The sequence below is a fragment of the Argopecten irradians genome, chromosome 3 (genome assembly GCF_041381155.1).
Source record: "Argopecten irradians isolate NY chromosome 3, Ai_NY, whole genome shotgun sequence".
Classification (NCBI taxonomy): domain Eukaryota; kingdom Metazoa; phylum Mollusca; class Bivalvia; order Pectinida; family Pectinidae; genus Argopecten; species Argopecten irradians.
The window spans coordinates 59,727,438-59,752,437 of record NC_091136.1 but is presented as its reverse complement, the minus strand read 5'-3'; the positions used below and the strand labels follow the sequence as shown (position 1 = coordinate 59,752,437).

The following is a 25,000-nucleotide window of genomic DNA, read 5'->3' as shown; positions in this document are numbered from 1 at the left end:
CTGTACAATACAGTTGCCGTACAGCTCGTGCCCGTTCAACCAAACTTTTAAGTTATATATGCCGTAAATTTATACTCACGAATCAAAAAGAGCTTTAATATTTTATTCACCACCAATTATAGCTAACATTTTGAGAATTTCAATACTTACAGTGCATAGATTTTAATTTTACAAGCACAAATAAGAACTGAAAACAATATGATTTTGGCAGGTCTACACTGCAGTGAAATGAGTACATACGGCATGACCATTAAGCCAAGTTGTGGTCTACAATTTCATTTCACATTATAACGTGGTTATTAATTAATTGTAAATAGATTTCTGCAGGTGTGTTTCCATCGAAACATATGTAAGGCATAAAAACCGAGAATTTTACATTGCTTATAAGGCATAATACATGTTTGTCTGTCAGTCCCTTTCAATGATTTCCACAGCTTGATTCATTAAACCTGTTGGTTTTTAGTAGATTAATAAGAAAACAACAACTTGTCAAATTGTTCCCCCGGTTATGGCTTCAAGTTTCTATAAAAGCAATTGTGAGCAACTTTGCTTTCATTTAATCCTCGGTAGTATATAGTGGTGAGTATCCCCGCCTGTCACGCGGGAGACCGGGGTTAAATTCCCCGCCGGGGATGATTTACTTTTCAAAATTTCAATGTTTATTTTACATTTCTTTTTATCGTTCAGACACAAATCCACTATGACAAAGCAAAACTCAATTCCATTAAAATCGATTATATATTCAAACATCCTTCGCCTTTTACCGAGGATTTTCTAACCTGTACAATAAAGTTGCCGTACAGCTCGTGCCCGTTCAACCAAACTTTTAAGTTATATATGCCGTAAATTTATACTCACGAATCAAAAAGAGCTTTAATATTTTATTCACCACCAATTATAGCTAACATTTTGAGAATTTCAATACTTACAGTGCATAGATTTTAATTTTACAAGCACAAATAAGAACTGAAAACAATATGATTTTGGCAGGTCTACACTGCAGTGAAATGAGTACATACGACATGACCATTAAGCCAAGTTGTGGTCTACAATTTCATTTCACATTATCCGTGGTTATTGATTAATTGTAAATAGATTTCTGCACGTGTGTTTCCATCGAAACATATGTAAGGCATAAAAACCGAGAATTTTACATTGCTTATAAGGCATAATACATGTTTGTCTGTCAGTCCCTTTCAATGATTTCCACAGCTTGATTCATTAAACCTGTTGGTTTTTAGTAGATTAATAAGAAAACAACAACTTGTCAAATTGTTCCCCCGGTTATGGCACATATATCTTTAAAAGCAATTGTGCGCAACCTTGCTATCATCTAATCCTCGGTAGTATAGTGGTGAGTATCCCCGCCTGTCACGCGGGAGACCGGGGTTCAATTCCCCGCCGGGGAGGATTTATTTTTCAAAATTTCTATTTTTATTTTACATTTATTTACATCGCTCAGAGACAAATCGACTATGAAAAATCAAAACTCAATTCCATTAAAATCGATTATATATTCAAACATCCTTCGCCTTTTACCGAGGATTTTCTAACCTGTACAATACAGTTGCCGTACATGTTTAACGGACTAAGTAAAGTACGTGTATTTCTTTTATCATTATATCAATATTTGACATTCCGTATACATTGTATATCCTTAGTTATAATGTCTATCCGTCTAATGGGCATTCCCTATATATCTCTAGTTATAGTCTTTATCCGTCTAATGGACTTTCCTTATATAGCCTAGCTATAAATATATATCCGTCTAATGGAAAATTCCCTATATAATCCTTAGTTATAGTGTCCTATCCATTTAATGGACATTCCCATATAGATATACCTAGTTGTAGTCTCTATCCGTCTAATGGACATTCCGCTATATGTCAATATAGTTATATAACTTTTTTTACATCTAGATTTACTTTTAAAAAATCAGCCTAACTATATATCTAACATTTTATGTAATTCCCCCTCCTTATGTGTACTTTTATGTATTCAAAGCAAAAATATACCTTACATTATACATTGTAGACCTATGTACATATATGTTTGCTTTAATAATGTACATGTACAACCTGTGTACACCTGTAATCATGTATAAAATATATACATAATTAACGGGTGAAAAATACCTCTCACATCTTCTTGTCATATTTCCATCAAATACTCTAAAGCTTCAAAGAACTATGCTGTTTTAGTTGGCAATGTAGAGTACAGGGGCGTAGGAAGCGGATGTGGGAGGTGGGGGTGTCGGGGTTGGAGGGGGTCGGGGGGGGGGGGGCAATTGCCTCCCCGTTTTCCCAGGACGAGGGCAAACATTTCTTGTTGGCCCCCCCCCTCTCCATTTTCGCCGACTGAAATGTTCTAAAATTGCACATTTGAAAGAAAATAGGGTCCTCCTGCACATTTTCGTGAACTAGACTTAAAATTGTCAATCAGGGGGATTCTACGTACTATTTTAAGAAATGGCTCTTAAAAGATTCATCTGTTTTATATGACTTAGCAAAACAATTAATTCATTATTATTTTGTGTTAAAACAACAATTGTACCGATGGTGTGAAGCAGTATTGTTCAGATCGAGTTGCATAGATATGACGGCATTCACAATTACCAATTCTTAATGCAGGTAACTTTAAATAAAAAAAGTATTATGTTAATAACGCTTTTAAAATCATTAAAATTATATCGTAAAAAAAAATCATCACAGCCATTCTAAATCTAATATTTTTACCCGGGGGAGACCCTCGGACCTCCTCAAACACCCAAAGCTCGCGCCGTTCAGGCGCTCCCACATTCATCAAAATGCATCGTAAAATTCTAAATCGTAATGTATTTCCCGGGGAGACCCCCGGACCCCTCAAACACCAAATTCTCGCGTCTTCGACGCTCGCAACTGAATTCATCAAAATGCCATCGTTAAACTCATCTTAGCCATTCTATTTTTTCTCGTAGGAGATTGATTGCCCCCCCCCCCCCCCCCCCCCCCCAAAACAACAAAACACCTAGCATGGCAATTTGAGTATTCATTAGTTTCCGTTTATCGATGCCACTGTCTATAAATGTGTACAAGGATTCTACTCAACGATATATGAAAAAAGTTTATAAGGTTGTGTGTTGAATTAAAGAATCAATCCCCCCCCCACATTACGTTTCTTATCGGCTATTACGCTTAATCAGGCCAATGTAACCGATAAAATATAAGTTGCCTCTTAGTGGTGTTATTACATCTATATCCATTAGCCGGATGAGATTTTCAGCGACCTCGATTCCGAACTCAAAGATGCACTCGGTTCTTTCCGTTGTAAACATTCAATGCCGACAGATACAATTTCTTGTTGTGTTTGGCGATATTTTAACGTTGATAAACATTGCCAATAGTTCAAGTTAAATGTTGTAATTTTGAAAACTTTCTAATTTCAGGTATAAGAACGTTTGTAGGAAGTCAAAAACCCTAAGAAATCTATGTAAATCTAATGATTTAGTAACTTTAAGTAACACAGGGTTCCAAATGCAGGATGCATATTTATATTAGGCCGAATCAGGGACTTGTATAAGATAAGGAATATTGTTGTATCGATGTAAGTAAAGGTTTTGAAGATCAGACCAGTTAATCTGTTAGCTTTTGAAACACTAGGGAGTTGGAGGCATGCTCACTAAATTTCATTTTATTATCAAAAGTTACGCCAAGATCTTTTTCGGATTTAGTTTTGGTGATTTCACTCTTTTGACCTTCATTTTCGATGTTATATTTGTTAATGTTGTCCTTGGAGTTACCGATACACAGGTGTTTACAAACTTTTAGGCATTAGATTGCATGTTACAGGTCTCGGTCCATTTGCAAACGTTCCCAAAATCTCTCTGTAGATCCTCTTTGTCTAATCTGTACATTAACGAATACCAGAAAGGAGAAACCAGCAGCTAAATTCAAAACACAATTTTAATTTTATTTACTAGATTATACTGAGATGGTTTACTAATATCTAAAGTAATTGGTGGTGGTACAAGGACTACGTCACGTTGATTTAATGTGTTACTTATCTGTCTTGGGAATATATGATCCTTGGTATTAATCCTTCGATCCTTCAAGTTTTCTAATTAACAATTTAAAAATCCCCAGATACCTCAAGGAAATTGTACATGGTCCATAGATGATTGGTATAGTTCCCTGGTCAAATGCATGATAAAACTGCCACACGTTAAGCTTGCTATGTAATTATCACATTGTTAATGGTGTAACTATTGCTAGCACTATTTGAATTTATATATGGCGCCTGTACATTTCTTGATATTGTTCTTATTTTCAGGGTCTATCATTACAGTTTTGATGATTAGCCTTGGACAGCTGGCTAAAGTATAATAGAGCTTACACACCTTTATCCAAGAATTGGCTAGATGAACCTCTCTACGCTCTAGGAAATATCTAAACTAAAAACAGCTAAACAAGTAATATACACACTTCATCATTTCTGGATAATAGATCATTCTTGATCTATATTAAAATTCTAATTGTTTTACTAACATTTTTGTTTAATACCGATGATTATATTCTAGTGTAATGTATCTATAAATCAATTCATTGATATTGAACCGTTCACTAGGATGTATTGATAAAAAACAGGTTATAGGAAGTTATCCTCCCTTATATTCGATAAATTTCATGTATTTTACGTGCCATTTACATTAACACACCCCTCCTCTCAAAGGGAAAAGAAAAGTTTTCTTGTAAAAGGAAAATTTCACATTGACCATATCAGTTAATATTGAAAGCCTTGGATAAAAGCTATCAAGCTAGAGGAATATTGTCATTTCCCTCCTTGTTTATGTTTGATGTAAAGATTTGTATCTCTTGCTAAGTCAAAACTTCCATCCTGTGACTTCTATTGGTATTTCGTTTTTCCATTTTCCCCAATGAATGTATCAAAGGAGTTGTTGGTCGGTGAAAGACACAACATCAGGCCTTCATCTGTAATGTGCAGAGTTACACAATTCAATTTGGTCTCAAGGCCAAATCATTGCTAAACATTCTTTCTCTCTAGGAGTGGTTTTATGTTTCTCCGTGTTGTGTCTAACTTTTTTACGATAAAATAACAAATCTGGCCACATTCCAGAAATACCTTGGTTCTATATCCTTCTGCACCTGCTGGCTGATTAATATCCCAATACATCCCTACTCCTACATCCACTGGACGTAAACAAAACTAGTGTTTAAACTGTTTTTTCTCATAATTCTGCGAGCTCTGAAAAGAGATACTGAGTTGAAGATCTGATAGTATTGGACTATATCAATTTCTCAAAAAAAAAAAAAAAAAAAAAATGATAGACTTAACAATCGTAACCTGACCTCTGGACCAATTTGTCATTTTTGCTTTATACAAAAGCCCAGTAAAGTGGAGCGGCGATAAACAGAGAATATTTTGACATAAAGTTTATGTTGTATCCGGCCGATACCAAGATTTCTCAATCAGCTGATCTCTTTGGGCTCAGGGAAGTATGGGAATATCTTTAATTGTTTCTGTACTTTGGCACCCCCACTGAACAGGTGTAAAACTGCACCCTGTCCTAACATAATGGGCCCTAAAAATTCAAACCGTGGCTGGAACATAAATTCACTATTCAAATTTGTTTACATTCATTTTAGCGGTTGCACCGTCACAGGGTGTCTTTCGAAGAATTCACGATTCCCGCCGTAGATGGCTCGTCACACGTGTCGTGGTAGTTGATGGACCGGCAGACGATGGTAACCATCGCATCAGCCTTCCAGGTCTGTTACTCACGCGGTTATGAATGTCGGTTTGAATAATGTTGACGGGGCTTTCTTAATACCCACAAATGCAATATATCTGTGGACTGGTATCATAACCTTGGCGAGCGGTTACAATGCCGAACACATTACTTTAGCGCTTTCTGTTAATGGCATCCTGCCAAATATCACTTTAATAAACAGGTCAGATCTGGACTTACGTACTTGGCTGTGCTCATACTGTGTCTCATTACTACGAGGGTAAATCCTTGGAATTTGGATATGAGTTCTGTTTTACTGACTGAGTTTTCTTTTCTGTACAGTCTGTACTGAAACCGGTATGTCTTGTCTGGCTTTTGTTACCAGATTCACATGGAGAGGCTCCATTCAATTTTGCTTGGTTCATATATATATAACTTGTCCAACATGTTATTGATAACAGGGGTATTTCTTTATTGTAAATGTTCTTCTTTTTAAAGGATTGACACGGTAAGGATGTTGCTTGACAGGTGGCGCATCGCCTACATCCACGTCATGATAGATAGCATCTGTTTTGCCTGGTGTATCCGGAAACAAATGTTTAAACTCAAGTATCAAATCTTTATCAGTTCATTGCGTTCCTTTTCTGATAGATGACACAGTTTCTTGTCCAAGTTCGCGAGCACATCTGAATTTCCGTAACTTAAACACCACAGTCTAAACCTACATCTTGTACACCACCATCTAAGTCTAATTTACAAATATCAGCTGTACTTTCACTTTGTGATGGTACAGAGGCCAAAGTAGCAATAGGTTTGAGAGAGGTCTTGCTCTCTTCTCTATCTACATATTCCTTAAGCATATTAACATGACATAATTGAGTTTTCTTGCGCCTCCCTGGAGTTTGTACAATGTAGTTAACATCATCGACCTTTTTTCTCAACAACATAAGGTCACAAAATATCTAGCTTGCAAAGGCTGACCCGGTATTGGTAATAGAGCCAAAATTTTGTCACCTGGATCAAAACTTCTTGCACGGGCGATCTTTATCATACCATGTTTTCATTTTGGTTTGAGTAACGGCCAAATTTTCTTTTGCCAGTTCACTATGCCCTTGTCAACCTTTGCTTAAAGTTAGACACATACTTCTAAAGAGATTCACTTTAGAATCTTCGTCCAAAATTTTGTCTTTCAAAATTTTCAAAGGACCACGTACAGTATGTCCAAACAACAAGTTCTCAGAGGGACTGAAGCCAAGAGATTCTTGTACAGTTTCTCTAACGCCAAACAACAACATGTGTATACCTTCGTCCCAATCTCTTTTGTTTTCAAAACAATAAGATCTCATCATATTCTTCAATGTCTGATGAAAAAACGTTCTAAAGCACCCTGAGACTCTGGATGCTAAGCACTAGACTTACACTGCTTGATCTGGAGCTGGTACATGACTTGTTGAAAAAATACCAGACATGAAATTCGAACCTTGGTCCGATTGGACAGCTTTTGGAAGACCAACCAATGTAAAAGAATTTATAACCAAAGCCTTGACTATGTTAGGGGCCTTTAATATTTCTGAGTGGAATGGCTTCAGGAAAGCGTGTGGAAGCACAAATAATAGTTAAAAGATACTCATTCTCCAAGACTTAGTTTTGGGTAGAGGACATACACAGTCTATAATGACTCTACTAAATGGTTTCCTCAAAATGCTGGAATGGGGTGCAAAGGTGCAACAGGGATTTTCTGATTAGGTTTCCCTACCACCTGACAAGTATGACAAGACCTACAAAAATCAGCCACATCCCATTTCAACTTGGGCCAAAAGAAGTGTGATCTAAGATCCTGTTATAAGTCTTGGTCACTCCTAGATGCCCTGCCATAGGTACGTCATGAGACAAAACTTAGAATATCTTGCCTATACCTCGGTGGGACAACTATTTGATTGACAACCTTCCAGTCTTCCTCGGGAGACACATCAGGGGGGGCGCCACTTGCGCATCAACACACCTGACTGACGGAAGTAACAAACCGGGACTTTCTCAGCCTCTTCCTCACTCAAAGCCCGATTACACAATAAGGAGATTTCATGATCTTTCTCTGTTCTACTATAAGCTCCTCTCTAGACAAAGATGATTTACTCATCATGTCAGACAAAGAAGTACCCTTGTTAGGAACAACTCTATCACTATCAAAGCCTACAGGATTGCTCAAAAGATCACACTTGCTCCCGATATCCTCTATATCATGAGCCAAGAAAGTGTCACCTAACCCTGGACTATAATGATCCTCAAACTACTGCAACATCAGAAACCTTCTTACTCATTGAACGAGTTACAGCACAAGAAGGGAAAATATCCAGGAAATTCCTGTTGAATAGTCTCAGCATCATCTGTTTTATCAGGGGATACTGGACACTAAGGGATCTACCCTAACTTTCTCTCCAGCCAAGTCATTGCCTAAAATGAGCGACACGCCCTCTATGGGAAGTTCGGTCTAACACCATATGGTGACAGGCCCAGTAACCAAGTCTGACTTTAAATAAACAGAATGGAGAGGCACATTAACAAAACCTAACTCTACACCTTGAAGCAAAAACACTACTACCACATGAGGTCTCCTCAGACAAAGGCACTACGCCATCTAATATCAAAGAATGAGAAGCCCAGTATCTCGCAAAATCTTCACAGGTTTCAAAGTTGGTAATATCACTAGTAAGTGAAACAAAACCTTCAGAAATGAAGGGAGAGTACTTCTCCAAGACACTATCAGACTCTGAGCTCTTAATCTCAACAGGACACTTTAGAATCTTCCACAATATCACTAAGTTTCTGACTAGGCTTTGACATAGCTAACACAGAAGGAACTGACTGTTTACGCCTTTGCTCCTTACGCTGGAGAGAATAACATTCAGACAACTAGTATGCCCTACTTTCTTGCAGTAATTACAAACAGGACCAGAAGGAGAGACCCCACACCTGCCCTGTGATCTGTTTTAGAATCAGACTTAGTTCTTATTACCTAATTTAGGTTTGTCGTTAGATAGGGCCACTAAAGGTTGGGTTCCTAGGCTGACCAAATTTACTAGTACCTGTGGTACTGTTTTTGTCTTGAGAACTGTTTTTAACAAAATGAGCCTTTGTGGGTGAGAGCGTAATCATCAGCCATTGTAGCTGCTTCACTAAGTGTTTCAACTTTTCTCTCATCTAAGTGAGTTTTTATGTTTGTGTGGACACAACGTTTTTTAAACTCCTCTATCAACAATAATTGCCTCAATTTACCGAAATCCCTCCTCATCAATTTCTTTTTTAGAATCACACCACCTATTAAATAATTGTTCCTTTTCTCTGGCAAATTCTACATGAGTTTTGTTCATCTCTCTTTCTCGAGTTTCGAAATTTCTGGCGGTAAGCCTCAGGAACTAACTCATAAGCTTTCAAAATAGCTTTCTTGACTACTTGGTAACTTTGAAATCTCATCTACAGATAAAGAAGAATAAATGTCTCTAGCTTTACCAATCAAGACACACTCTGAAGAAGCATTGTAAGCTTATCTTCAGGCCATTTCATACTGTCAGCTATTTTCTCAAAAATGCAGAAAATACTTGTCAACTTCTTTCTCTTGAAAAGAGGAACTAACCTAATGTTTCTACTGACATCATAACCTCTGTTTCCTTGTAAACCCTAAAAGTTAGATTACTTGAACTGTCTTGAGAAGCTAGCTCTAATTCTTTCATTCTAAGTTCTGTTTCAGCTTGAATTTTCTGCTTCTCTAGCTCTAACATCTGATCTCTCTCAATCTCTTTTTCTTTTAATTCTCTTTCAATTTCTTTTTCTCTTAACTCTCTTTCTTTGTCTATTTCTTTTTCTCTTAACTCTTTTTCTATTTCCATTTGTCTTAGTTTCATTTCATGTTCAAGTTCCATTTGTCGTAATTTGAATTTCTGAGCTGACTGTTTCCTCTATACTTATCTAATGCTACTGGAGTCAATATTTGCCATTGTCAACAAAATATCATCTGATTATTACATTTCCTAATTTCAGCTTTCCTCAAATGTGTTTGATAGTAAGGCCTAAATGTTTACCCAATAAACAGTAAAATCCTTCTTTACTAACCTTGCAAAAGAAACTTCCAGGGATGGCGCTTTAACAAACTGTTCTACTTGCATAGTAGTCATATTTATCTAGCTGTTGGTTTCAAATGCGTTCTGTAAACTCAAAGTTTTTTTTTTTTTTGTACAACAAATTTTTGAAAATTTCTGAATTAAATTTTTCAAAGTTAGAATTCACCCCCAAAAATAATAATATCGATCTCGGACAAGAGCCCTCATTTTGTTACATTACGAATAACAGAAAGGAGAAACCAGCTGCTTAAATTCAAAAACACTATTACCATATATATATACAAGTATTTTTACAGAGTTGGATTTACAATATCTTAAAGTAATTGAGTGGTGGTACAAAGACTAGACGATGTTTTTAAGATTTTTTATTATTTTTTTTTTTTTTTTTTTAATTTAAAGTGTTACTTTTCTGTATGCGAATTGTCGTGGTATAATCCTTGATCCTTCCAGGTTTCAAATTAACAATATTCACAAACATCCACAAGGAAATTTTTTGGAATTGTACCACCGAATGATTTGTAAAGATTCCAAGCAATATGAATAAACTCCACACAAAGTGTTGTAATATAATCCACAGCATAAAGTCACAATAGCTCTCCCAATAGACATCTTTTTATGGCGCTCATCATTCTTGATATGTCTTATTACTAGGTCTCATGTTTATTGGAGAACCTTCTACTTCTAGAAATATCTAACTAAAAACAGTAAACAAGTAAACACACATAACTTTCTGCTTACTCCTTTCAATAATTTTGCATCGTCGGCGAACATTTTTATCACACTTTGCACTACTTCCGGCATGTCGTTCACGAAGATTAAAAATAATATTGGCCCTGAAATGCTCCCCTGGGGGACACCGCTTTTGACGTCACTTACGATGGAGAATTCACCGTCAATACAGACCCGCTGCTTCATTCCAATAATCTTGAAAGTTTTTGATCAAATGTAAAACATTTCCTCTGATACCATATTTTTCCAATTTTAAAAGTAACCTTTTGTAAGGGACCCTGTCGAAACGTGATATGATAAACGTCCTATATGATGTCGACGTTTATCCCCTCATTCATTTCATTGGAAATGTAATCTGTGACCTCGGTGAGTTGTGTCACACAGGATTTCCCTTTCATGAAGCCATTTCATAAATGGATATGAAGGATAGGGATATTCTACTCTCGGGATCACAAAATGTTGCTAAACCCTCGGCAAGCCTCGGGTTTTACTACATTTTGTGACCCTCGGGTAGAATATCCCTATCCTTCATATGCACTTATAATACTGCCCCGGTAAAATATAGAATAAAGGGGATTATGTAAATCGGGGTGGTAAAACATCATAAAACAAATGTGAGTTGTTTATAAAAGTTTCGTGTAGTCTAATAACGCAATAGTTTCGCGTAATAACGCAATAGTTACGCGTAATAGTTTTGAGTAATTACGCTATATTTTTTTAATTTTCTGTTTTCTACCAAATGATCCCACATATATAGGCTTACAGTAATGTTACAGGAATTCTACCCTACAATATGTCTAAGATATTGCTGAACCGCAATTAAGTTTATCATTTATTTAATAAATAAAGACATTGATTGCAATAAGATTGAGTAGACAGAATAAAGTCCAGTCTCACAGTCAGTATACTTATCTAACGGGACTATTTGATTTACGGTACCGGCGGCAGTACGAGTTTGTTGAAACAGACTATACTCAGAAAAATTCTAGCCAATGAAAACTGTCGAGAGGTGGGAACCAACCAGCACGAAGCCCGCCAAGCGTCGTCTATCGCGTCCATTGCAGGAAGCTGATTTCGAATTTGTGAGTATTTGGGTCATGTAGACCTTCCAAATATTTGTTTTCATTGCATTTATCTGTGCTTACAATATTAGTACAACATATTTTGTGATAACGTGTACTTATTTAATAATTTCAATTGAGAGACCTTTGTTGATTAAGCAATATACGTAAATTTCTGTGACACGAGTTCGACCAATCAAAATGAAAACAAAACTGCAATTGTCCTTGTCATCATAAACAAATTGCAATGCGTTTTGTAACGAAGTCAGACACCAAATAAACTGACACGTTCTACTTAAACATTTGAAAATGGTCACTCTTTGATTATGCATAACATTTATGTAGATCGGATAAATGTACAATGTTGGTTTCACCTTCCACGTGCCTTTGTTTACATCAGCACGGATGAAATCCTCTCTGTGAACTCGAAGCAATTATTCATTTAGTAGCAATGTTAACTGTTTGATAAGTAATCAATGAATGAGTTAACAATATGTCTGACAACAACCTGGAAGTTATTTTGTCAAGCAATTCATAAAATATCCGGTAATTTGAAAAAAACCCTGAAACACAAGTTGAACCAGCAATATTGTTTTTCAACAAATCAAAAGGGTTCATGCAGGTTGATGATATAATTATTCAATGAATGTTATTATGATTGCACAATCAATTTTTGAATCTGATTAAGTTGTAAACCAGTTTAAAATATTAAGATTTTATCGCTACTAAACAAAATTATGTTCAAAGAATGCAAAGTGAGGTGATTTATATATCATTCGTTAATTAGTTAATGACTGACAATTTATAGAACAATAAGTTTGATTTAATGTAAAAATAATCTATATTCTATAAATTCAGTTACATGTAATATTAAAAATAACTTAACATGTAACAGTTTACATTAAACTGATATATTGAGATATATATATAAAAAAAATTGTTACTGCAAGGTTGTAACAGCTTGTATCAAATTATTAGATTTCATCATTTGCTTATACAAGCAAAATGTGAAACAGACAATTCTTTGTAGCATGTTCTATATGAAAAACCGTTGTTATTTTCATTGTATTTTCAATATCTATATATAAACTAAATATTATTTAAATTGAATCTTTTCCCAATTTTCTGCTGTGTCAGTAAAAAAATATTAGTCCGGCTTGCCACTATCATAATTTATGACATAATCATTCATGCGATATACTCAAGGTATTATGTCCTTACAAGCATGGATGATGATACTTCATATAATGATATCAGGTGATCAAGTCAAGTAATAATCAATAAGCAAAACACAAGACCCTTATCACCTCTGATCTAGATATATTCTTTATCAGTATGTGTACAGTGATACACATGGTATTTGAAGATAATTGCCTGGGTTTATGCTTGTGGTACGACAGGCCGGTAGTATGATATTGTGGTATGCAGAACTAGGAGGTGTACAGTTGTTTATAATAATAGATAGATGTAAGCAATCTAAGTATGTATATACATAGCTTTTAGATGGATGTCTTCATGAGGACTCTATATCTGAACACAACTTTAGAGCTCTGCCCTATTTACATTGAAATACATTCAGCAGTGAAAGTATTTCTTTGATATTAAATGACAAATGTTAACAGTAACTATTAGTAACAAAAAAAAAGGGAAAACATACAAACACACTCTACATAAATGTTTCTGTTGGACTATGAAAAAATCTTTCTCAAAATATTTTACCATATAAAGCTTCCAATTACTTGTATACCAGATGGCTGATCGGATGTCTGTTGTCAAAATGTGATACATTATGTCATATGGCCCGGAGAACAATGACTCTCAATTAAAAAACCCTATTCAGTAAGAAATCTATGCTGACAGGTAGACCTTCATTGTAGTGTGCCTCTTTATCTTGAAATATCAGGTGTCTAACAGTAGCCATGGTTCCAAGGTATTTCAGATTTATTCAAGGTTTTCTGGAATAAAGAGAATAAATTGTGATCATGTCTTAAATTACAGTGCACATGCATCCTATATTTGCCTACTAACTGCAACTCTGATGAAGAATATACTAGTTATGTAATGTCACAATTTATATATTTTGTTGTCCTAAGTAACTGATGATATATTTATCCAATGAATTACCAAATTTTGAAGACAATGTTTATATCTAATTAAGAATAACTCAAAAGGAGATTATTGAATTACTTAATAGTAGTACATATATCAGATTTCTATTTGCAACTTATAAAGTTAAATAAACTATGATCAAACAACATTACTTCACAATCAGATCATGATCAGGGAACAAAAACTGGGATGTTGAATGCTCGCTTCTCTTTTTGTGTTCAATATCTTTTAGTTAGCTCCTTTATAACCGATGCCCAATGTTGTCTTTATCTGAATCATCAAACATGCATTATAAATATTTGCCACTTTGATAAGTTGATGAAAAATATCAATATCTACATTATTCTTTTTTTTTATCTGTAAAAGTTTTGCACAACATAAAAAAGTGTTATCTTTATATTTACATGAGTTCAATATGATAATATTGAATTCATATTTGCTATATTATAGAAGAAAAATCTTTGTGTTGCTTACTATATTTTTGTCTTAATTCCATATATACTATATCTCTTTAAGTTAACTAAAAGATACAGGTTTAAATAAGTATATTTGAGTTTACATTTTATTGTTAATTATAAAATTCTGTTTTAGGTTTTCAGGTTTCAGAAAAGGTTGAATTATGGCCTCAGTAAAGGTAAGTAACTGTATAGATTTTATTTCATTCTACCTGTAAACTACTGTGATAAGTGAGTCATGGGATTTTATAACCATATCAATTAGGTAGGATATTATGTTGTGCCTAGTTTGTATAGTGGTGTGATACTTTTATCTGATGTTTGTATTGGAGGTATCTCCTTTAGTCTCTGCGCTGTAAAGGAGCTTGTCGAGCTGGACTCTGGTAAGGTTGTCCCTCCCCATATACAGGTGTATCAGGACTGCGTACCTATGCTGGACAGAATAACTCCATAGCTAATGGCAATTTGTCACACTATGTGTTGAGTCTGTTGACCTTGGTTGACAGGTTAATTTCCGTTTCATTTAGGGGTTGTTTGGAGGTCTATAAAGGGAAGTGTAGTTCAAGCTGACCAACCACAGTCCTGCAGCACTGATTAATGACTACATTTACATGTAATCATCATGTTAACTGGGTCATAAACACATTTCAAACTTCATTATTAAAATATTTACATTCAAACTGAATAATGTGGGGTCATATACAGCCAGAAGTGAACCAGTCTTCATGTATTGTGTAAAATACATTCATATTGATTAATTTGTGTGATATTTCTTACATAACAGTTAAAATTGCTTTCCCTATATTGACATATTGAATAGGTAAGTTTCCCACATCTGAGTGTTCAGTGATATATGTCAAAATTAATTAATTGTCACATTCTTGAGAATGACAGTTTCTCATTCAGATGCATTTAGCGTATATTCTGGCATAAATTTAGTTGTGGTCAGCGAATCTTGTGACTAAAAAAACCCATAAAAAAACTTGATGCAGATCATATTTGACTATTTCACTTCAGACACTGATCATGAGACAGTATTTAGTTATGAAGTAACCTAACATTCTGGCCAGAGCTTTCTTTATTTCATTCAAATTTGATGGACTAACAAACCAAAAATGCAAGCTCATGATCGCCTAAAGTGGAAATCTTACTGACAATCATCCTATTATAACTCTTGCTAGAAAAATGGATTAATAAAAACTACACACACCAATAGCCATGGTCAAAGTATGCTGTATGGGAACCTGTCGGTCATCAAGAAATGGGTTTTATGGCTATAGCTTATAGTTGGGATCCCAAGTGTCATTGACCAGGCATTTTATTGTGTCCCTTTGTTAGAGTAAGTCCCTGGGTGGGTGGAGTCATTACAGGTGTCAATAATCCGAACATTTTGGGGGCTTTGGAGAGTGGGGTTTACTGGTAGTAAACCTTTTGAAAACACCTAAAGCTTTCACAGTGACACACTAAACACTCAAGTTGGGCTACCATTCTATTATCTCTATATCTCTACAGTGACAAGTTACAACCCTAACCCCAAGCTGATTTATATATTCTTTTATAATGTGGACAAAAACAAAGGGAAGTTTTTCCTTTCCAGTCTTAAACATTGAAAATTAGAAAGGTTTTTCAGGGATAAAATATTTAATGATAACTAAACTATAATCAATATAAATGCTATTGCTATCCTTGCTTCCCCTCACAATTTTGTGATTTGATGTTAGCTGGCTCTAAATGTGAGAGTTAACCAGGTACCATGTAGTCAGAACACAAATGTTTAGGACTTCTAGGATAACATAAATAGTTGAACTTCATGTTAGCATATAGCTTGCATTGACAGAAACAGAGTAGTAAATGACAGCCTTACAGCTGAGAAACAGACATTTATCTGAGGTCGTGCTGACAGGAAATAACACTTAAAATACAAAAGTCAATGACGTATTACTACATACTCTTGTAATCAGTGTATGTTGTAGTAATTTCCTATATTTTATGTATAAGGTAAGATTTGATTAGTTGCCTTTGGTTAATTTGTATTAATGAAATAGATATGAATCGTATAAGATTTGGAAAGTTTTTAAAGTTAGAAGTACATCAAAATCTCCTTTATCCACCAACATTTTAGTTTGCAAGTGAGGTCATTAACTTAAATGTAGAAGAGAGAAGAATTGATATTTACAAAAAAAAATCCCTAATATTCATTATGTAAAGAACTGTATCCCTATTGTTACTCGTCTAGTCTCTTTTCCTAAAATTATCTAGCAAAAAAACCCTTATTGGCCGTGATTCGTGGTTACAAACTCTTCTACAAAAGAACTCTCTAGTTTGACCATCCATGTACGTAGGTTTTTGTAGGCCAACATTAGGGATAAGCTTTCAATGCAAGCACATGTTCACTAATCAGGTCCAGCTGTATACTTGTGAGGACTATTAGGGCACATGTTTCTCCACATCAGGGTAAGGATAATTGATACCTCTAGTATCAAATACAAAGAAATCAATTGTTCATGTGCATTACTATATATAATGGTTTATTCAAATACCGCTTGAAGAGTGCTTTTAATATATGCAATAAGAATGCTACTGTGAAATAGCACAGCTAAGAGCATAACAAAAATATCCACAGTTGACGTTAGAGTCCTAAACTGTGGTCCCTTTTTAATTGTCGAAGAATGAGCAATATGCAGACCTATTTTTGAAATAGGATATACCCTTCTTCAACTATTAATGCAAGAGCTTGTTGTACAAAAGGCATACTAACCCACAGTATTGGCAAGTTATGCTTCATTTCATATATGAATAAAAAGATACACACATACCATGAGGAAATGTTAGTTTTTATTGGTTAGGTCATCAAGCATGACCTATTGTCAAATAAATGCCATAAAGTCGACGATAGTCTGCGACTTTTAAAGTAAGCACAAGTAACTAGACTCATACCCATGACTAGTAAATTTACATTTTGACTAGTACCAATTAAAATGAACAAGTTCGACTGGACTAGTAGTTCAACCCCAATTTGATTAAAAATAGAAAAATAACAACAATTACAAGAGCATTGGAGTCAATTGCATTATTTTCACACATTTGATTGCATTCTTTTTACAATTATTTCAGTCTGGATGCAATTATTTTGTGAGAAATTTGTGTATCACAAAAGCATCCAGGCTGAAATATGGGAAAAGAAAATTGTGGTAAACTGGATCCCAGACCTGAATTCCCAATGCTAGAAGCTAAATGGCTATTATATTTAATTTGGACTACTGATAAATAGTCTGTAAAATTTTAGGGGTTTACTAGACCAAATGACCTAGCAGCGTGCAAAAATTAGGCATCACAGACTGAGACGCGTATGTAGTGCTGGGGTGCGTAAGGACGTATTTCATACAAAATGCTACTTCTTCTCAACCCTTGAGTTGGTTACAAACCATATTTGGTGTGAAACATCATTGGGGGGGGGGGGGGACAAGCATATATGTAAATGAGTTATGGTTTGGACCCCTATGGGACAGAGGTCGGGTGGGGCTCAGAATGAAGAATTTTGATGAAATTCAACTTTAAAATCCTACTTCTCCTTAACCATTGAGTGGATTACAGCCATAATTGGTGTGAAACATCAAGTCAATCATATTTTATATCAATGAATCAGGTTAAACCCCTTGGGACAAAGGGACAGCGCTCCAAATGGAGGGAACTTTGCTGAAATTTGCTTTAAAATCCTACTCCTCCTTACCCCTTAAGTTGAATACAAACCATATTTGGCATGAAAACATCCATTGGGAAAGGACAATCACATTTATATAATGAGTTGGGCCTGACTCCCAAGGACAGAGGGCAGTGATTCAGAATGGGGAACTTTGATAAATTTTGCTTTAAATTCCCTACTTCTCTTTAACCCTGAAGGTAGCTCCATACTTTTGTGAAAATCAAATATCCATGTCATTTTTTTCTAACAGGTCTTATTTTTCTTGCATTTTTCATGTAGATTTCAAATCTGTAAAGATAAAGGGGTGTTCTCGAACTACTATTTGAGATAGTTATTTGAGCTGAAATATACCAGTCCATGCAAATTTGCTTGGTCGAAAATAGAAAAAATCATAAAATTATGTTTCCTGTAATATTAGGGTGAATGTAGTCTCGATCCTGTTGATTTTTTGTCCTAAATTTACTAACGATAGAACAATATACAAAACTCTTGTTATTTTTTCAAATGCCTAACTAATTTTTTGTTATTTTCCAGGACCGTATTTTCTATACGTAATTATCATGTTATTGCCATATTTTCGCCCGTAAAAAATCAATGAATATGCCAAAAAGGAAATGAAAACCCATGTCAATTTCACAATATATGTATATGGTATGCCCAAGATAATAATATTTTTCAAATATCAAATAAAAACATGGGGGTCCTCGATCAAAATTTCACAATTTTGTAAGCTTGAAATTTGTAACTCACAACCCTACCCCCATTTCAGTCCAGTGCTAAGATGGGTCATATTTGACTATTTTTTGAAAATCATGCCGCAAAAAAACATTCCACATCAGTTCATATGTTTTTGATGATAGTATATCTGGTTATATGTCTGTTTGTTTTTATGATTTTCTCCAAATTTTGTGTTTAAAGGAAATCCGTACGCGATTTTTTTAGAATTCCGGAATTTCGGTCCGGCCGGGATCCCCTCTTTATCATTTATAGCGACGAAGGGCACTTCTGGTGTTTGAAAATCCATTCCCATTTACGACAGGGAACGCAAAAATCTCAATGATAGCATATAATTTTCACTTCACTGCTTTTATTTGATTTATTTAATGATTTTAAACATTCAATATTATATGTAGACAATTTTCACCTATTGAAAAAATATCCAAGTGGGATGTCGTGGCGTATCGGAAACCATTCTGGAATTCAAAACAACCTCCGCAACTTCCGGTATAGCGTCATATGAATTGGCGCGGTTTTCAAAAGTATGGACCTACCTTAAGTGGATTATGACCATGATTGTTGTGAAACATCATTTGGGGAAGACAATCATATGTAACCAGGTTTGATCCCTTGGGAGAAAGGGGAAGGTCTCCAAAAGGGGAACTTTGCTAAAATTTGGCTTTAAAATCTTACTCTTCGTTAATCCTTGAATGGGTTATAGCCATTTTTGCCGTAGAACATCTGTAGAAACAAATTATTCAAATGAATGACCTTGATGGCTATTCAAGGTCACAGAGGTCAAATAGACTAAAGTTTAAAACGACTTCTTGTGAATAACTAATTATATAAGAGGCCTAGAGACCTGATATTAGGCCTACAGCATACTAGGATGAAGGGCTACCAAGTTTGTTCAAGTGAATGAACTTTATCTACTTTAAAAAAAAATAATAAGGCAGGGCTTTTTCTCACTGCTTTGGGAATGGGGCCTGTGGCTTTGAATTTGGGAAAATGTGCGACAAAACCAGGATTTGGGGAAAATTATAAAATACAAAATAGAGCATAACAAAGAAGGTTTTTTTTTTTATTTCCAATGTAGTTTATGTACTTTTCTGAAGCCATTTCACAAATACTTAAGTTTTAACCAACTAAGTTCATGCAATACTTTTGGATAGTTTTCAAGAAATTTTGATTTTGGGAAATTTAAGGATTGAATTGGGAAAAATTTAGTGGTTTTGCCATGGGGAATGGGGCCGATTTTCGGCCCCAAATCATGTTGAAAAAAAGCCCTGTAAGGTCAAAGTCGTCAAATATTTCAGAAACTTGCAACTTAAGTAAGGAGTTCCTTTTATCGCCTTAATTATTAGCCACTACTGTATACTGTGACTATGTTGTTTTGTGCCAATAGTCAGATGACCGTTAAGTCTCGTTCAAAATAATTTTAATTATAATTTAAAAATAAAAATGTGATATCAGCTTTCTAAATACTGGTGCTTTGAATGTAAGCGGTAAACAACCTGAACATGGGGAATATCCTGTGTTGTTTTATCAATAATGGGTACACCCTCTAGAGAGAAAACATAACAAAAGCAAACTGAATTGTATATGGAAATGACAGGGCTCGACAATTATGTTTATCCGACTTGTCGGTACCAATACAAATATCTGTTGGACCAGTATATCATGATACAAACTTGACTGCTTGCATTGGACAAGTGATTTTTTGCTGAAACTTAATTCTCTGAAATGCAAAATAGGTTTAAAATGCCTGTCATGTCGCTTTTTCAATAAAACATCAACTTCAAAAAGATCGATTGAACTACAATGATTTCCTGGATGTATGTTTCTAGTACATTAGGTAAAAGCTAGATGTGTTCATATATATAAAGAAAATCTGGATCGCTGTTGAGTTATTACGTAAGGGTTGTTCTATAGTAAGCACTGAAATGACATATACTGTTTATATTGGAGAATGGTTTTAACAAAATATGGCGTCAGCGTCAAAGGAAAAAGGAAAATACCTGATGTATTTGACGAGAAAGGATCATTTACTTTTGTGACTTAGTTATAAGTCACAAGTGAAGTGCAATATGCAATGAACAAAACATAATAATAAAGAAAACTGACACAATTTATTTCAATAGTAATTACTAATATGACTTTATATGCAAACAATTTTTTCTCTGCAAGTTTGTGGTTAAAGTTTGGACAAGTGGATTTGGCTGTCGGGCAAGTGGATTTTAAAATCACTTGCCCGAATGGACAAGTGTGAAAAAATGATATTGTAGAGTCCTGAATGTTTGCCTGTATATGACAGTCATTGCTGTTTACAATACTCATTTATTTATATATCCATTTTGTTTGTGATTATTAAAATTAAAATCACACACATTTACCCATATGCATTAATAGAAGTTGCTTTAAGTAGGGCTGTAACGAGTATCCGAGTACTCGAGTATTCACGAATTATTGAGAAAGATCGGATACAAATATTCGTTACTCCTGATATTTGTGGATCGCGATCTTTCAAAAGCAAAAAATAATACCTTCTTTAATGCTGTCATAGCTCAAAAATGTGAAGGAATGTACACTAAAATCTGAAAATCATCGATGTTTTCACTTTGAAGTAGACCGGAAGTACACAAGAGCTGCGTGAAGTAAAGCTAGCAACATGTTATTTTCGTATCCACGCTTCGATGCAATGTTGTGAATTCTTCATAAAATAATAATGATAAAGCATAATTATTGAATTCTAGAGATGTAAGAGATTATAATCGATTTCGTTTTCATTATGGGTCGGAAATATGTAAAAATACGAATATATTATATTAGGCTACTGAGTACTGTAGATGTTCGTAGGTGTGAACCCCATGTAAAAAACGAAAGGTAGTTATAGGCTAACTATGAGTCAAAATCATAAATCACTTACAGTACAGATTTAAACACTTTTTTTTCTTAATCTCAATGTTTTTCTGTATTTGACCAAAATGAAAGTAGCAGTGAAAATGTTTTGATATGGTTATTTATGCCTTACCATGATAACATTTATATACAGTGTACCAGTTCACAGATGGTTTGATATTTGATTCATGCCGTAATTATGTGCAGTAGTATTTTTGAGATGACGTCATTTCAAAATTCAAATGATTTGATTTTTATACAGTTACAGTGACTGAATCCTGCTGTACTTCACCTGTAACTATATTGCTTAATGATAAGGAATGTAAAACTGCTAAAAATGGTTTTATTATCAATCAAACATTTATCAATTGAATCTTTTGCTTGTATCTAACTGGTGATTCGTGGTCCGATCTGTGAATCGTCAACCCTGAATCGTGGATCGGATCAGATCGCCACATGTTAGACAATCCACAGCCCTAGCTCTAAGTGATAAATAAAATTTAATGAAGAAGAAAAAAATATGATCTTCTTGACTGATGAGATTATGAATTTGTTTTGGATAACGAGAAGAAAACTTTTTCAGGAGACAAAATCATCAGGGAGATCATCCCGATCTAAATCAAAGTCCAGGAGTCGGAGCAGAAGTCGGAGTCGCAGTCGATCTAGAGGGCGTACTTCCTCAACTCGCAAGCGCAAGCCTTCTACACCTAAACCAGAAAAGATGGAGTCAAATTCACCAGCAAGAACGAAAGCCAGAACCCCAGAAAGAGCTGCAACTCCAACTAGAAAATCTGCGCGTCTTCAGAACCAGGTTAATGTTTTTGAATAATTTATTAGCTCACCTGGTTCAAAGGACCGAGGTGAGCTTATGGGATACCGCAGCGTCCGTCGTCCATCAACAATCGACTTCTTCTCCATAACCGCTGGTCGGATTTCAACAAAATTTGACTGGAAGCATCCTTATGGGCTACTAACTGAAAATTGTACAAATGATGGGGCTGACCCCCCAGGGGCCTGAGGGGCGGGGTCAAATGGGGTCAATTTGGCTATTTCCATATAAACGACTTCTTCTCTGAAACTAAGCATGAGATAGCACTCATAATGCAATTGTAGTATTGTTATAGGGTAGGGATTCAAAATTGTACAAATGATGGGGCTGACCCCCGAGGGGTCAAAAGGGGTCAATTTGGCTATTTCCATATAAACGACTTCTTCTCTGAAAACAAGCATGGGATAACACCCATAATGCAATGGTAGCATCCTTATAGGGTGGGGATTCAAAATTGTACAAATAATAGGGCTGACCCCCCCGGGGGCCTGAGGGGCGGGGTCAAAAGGGGCCAATTTGGCTATTTCCATATAAACGACTTCTCCTCTGAAACTAAGCATGGTATAGCACCCATAATGCAATGGTAGCATCCTTATAGGGTGGGGATTCAAAATTGTGCAAATGATAGGGCTGACCCCCCGGGGGCCTGAGGGGCGGGGTCAATTTGGCTATTTCCATATAAACGACTTCTTCTCTGAAACTAAGCATGAGATAGCACTCATAATGCAATTGTAGTATCGTTATAGGGTGGGGATTCAAAATTGTACAAATGAGGGGGCCTGAGGGGCGGGGTCAAAAGGGGTCAATTTGGCTATTTCCATATAAACGATTTCTTCTCTGAAACCAAGCATGGTATAGCACCCATAATGCAATGGTAGCATCCTTGTAGGGTGGGGATTCAAAATTGTGCAAATGATAGGGCTGACCCCCCCGGGGGCCTGAGGGGCGGGGTCAAAAGGGGTCAATTTGGCTATTTCCATATAAATGACTTCTCTGCAACTAAGCATGGTATAGCACCCATTATGCAATGGTAGCATCCTTATAGGGTGGGGATATCAAATTGTGCAAATGATGGGGCTGGCCCTCCGGGGGCCTGAGGGGCGGGGTCAAAATGGGTCAATTTGGCTATTTCCATATAAATGACTTCTTCTCTGAAACTAAGCATGGTATAGCACCCATAATGCAATGGTAGCATCCTTATAGTGTGGGGATTCAAAATTGTGCAAATGATAGGGCTGACCCCCCGGGGGCCTGAGGGGCGGGTCAAAAGGGGTCAATTTGGCTATTTCCATATATATGACTTCTTCTCTGCAACTAAGCATGGTATAGCACCCATAATGCAATGGTAGCATCCTTGTAGGCTGGGGATTCCAAATTGAGCAAATGATAGGGCTGACCCCCGGGGGCCTGAGGGGTGGGGTCAAAAGTGGTCAATTTCCATATAAATGACTCTTTCTCTGCAACTTAACATGGGATTGCGCTCATAATGCAATGGTTACATCCTTAAAGGGTTTGGATTCAAAATTTTGCAAATGATAGGGCTGACCCCCGGGGGCCTGAAGGGTGGGATCAAAAGGGGTCAATTTAGCTATTTCCATGTAAACAACTTCTTCTCTGCAACTAAGAATGGAAAAGCACTTATAATGCAATGTTAGCATCCTTATAGGGTTGGGATTTGAAATTGTACAAATGATAGGGCTGACCCCCGGGGCCTTAAACGGCAATAGATGTGAGGTCAAAAAGGTCAATAGGCTACTATTTTCATATAAATTACTTTGTCTCTGAACCTATGTATTGGATAGTATATTTGTATGGTATCAATAGCATCATTGTATGGTTGTGATTCAAAATTAAACTTAGGGAGTCAATTTTGCTTATTTTTCTAATTGTCAGAGTCTTGTGATAATTACTAACGAAAAACCAGGTGAGCGATACAGGCCCTCTGGGCCTCTTGTTTTGAAGACTTTACATTAGGCTGCATTTTTCCTCTTTTTTTCCTACAGATATGTCTCATGATCATTGTATTATTTTCATATTTCTTTTTTTTTTTTTTTCTTTGTTTAATTTATTATTAGAGTCTGGCGCCTGAAGAAAGAAAGCCAGTGGAATTTGAACCAGCAGCAGAAGAGGAGAGGCGTGTCTCCCGTACTAAGAAGACAGAGTTTGGAGGGGCTATTGGTGCATTCTTTATGATCTTCGGACTCCCAGTCTTGGTCTACTTTCTCAACTTTGTTTGCACACAGGTAGTCTCTGTACACAAAACTTTGTTTGCTGATCATGTTTTTTTCTATCGGATATTCACACCAGACATTTCCAGATATTAAAGTCTGAGCTCATAACCGTACGTGCAAATATTATTTCCTATAAGCCTATCTTTCAATGGGGAAAATACTGTTATATTGGGTTTTTTTATAAAGAATTTTGGGATGGTTTTTAAAATTAATTCATTGTTAATGTTCGTGAACTGTTAAATGTTGTTAAAAGATGTATTTGATATACTTTGCAAAACACCACACATTTTTTCCAAATTACAAAGACAGCTATGATTACCAAAAAGAGATCATTCCTGTATTATCATTAGCTACATGCAATAGGCAGTCGCTGATGTGACTTTATACTAAATGCTAATATTGATAATTCCTTTTGAAGTCATATGATC

General features: G+C 35.7%; 1 protein-coding gene and 1 non-coding gene across 2 annotated transcripts in view; both read left to right on the top strand.

Moving 5' to 3' along the window:
- Positions 1-1,337: 1,337 nt before the first annotated feature.
- On the top strand, positions 1,338-1,409 carry Trnad-guc (transfer RNA aspartic acid (anticodon GUC)). Its single transcript has one exon. It is a non-coding gene; the product is annotated as a tRNA-Asp (tRNA).
- A 10,167-nt stretch (positions 1,410-11,576) lies between these two features.
- Positions 11,577-25,000, top strand: part of LOC138319251 (delta(14)-sterol reductase TM7SF2-like) — a 47,579-nt gene continuing 34,155 nt past the window's right edge. The window contains exons 1-4 of the mRNA XM_069262276.1: positions 11,577-11,651; positions 14,331-14,373; positions 22,096-22,323; positions 24,417-24,584. Of these exons, the coding sequence (XP_069118377.1) occupies positions 14,359-14,373; positions 22,096-22,323; positions 24,417-24,584 (411 nt within the window). The 5' untranslated portion in view covers positions 11,577-11,651; positions 14,331-14,358. The remainder of the gene's footprint in view (positions 11,652-14,330; positions 14,374-22,095; positions 22,324-24,416; positions 24,585-25,000) is intronic.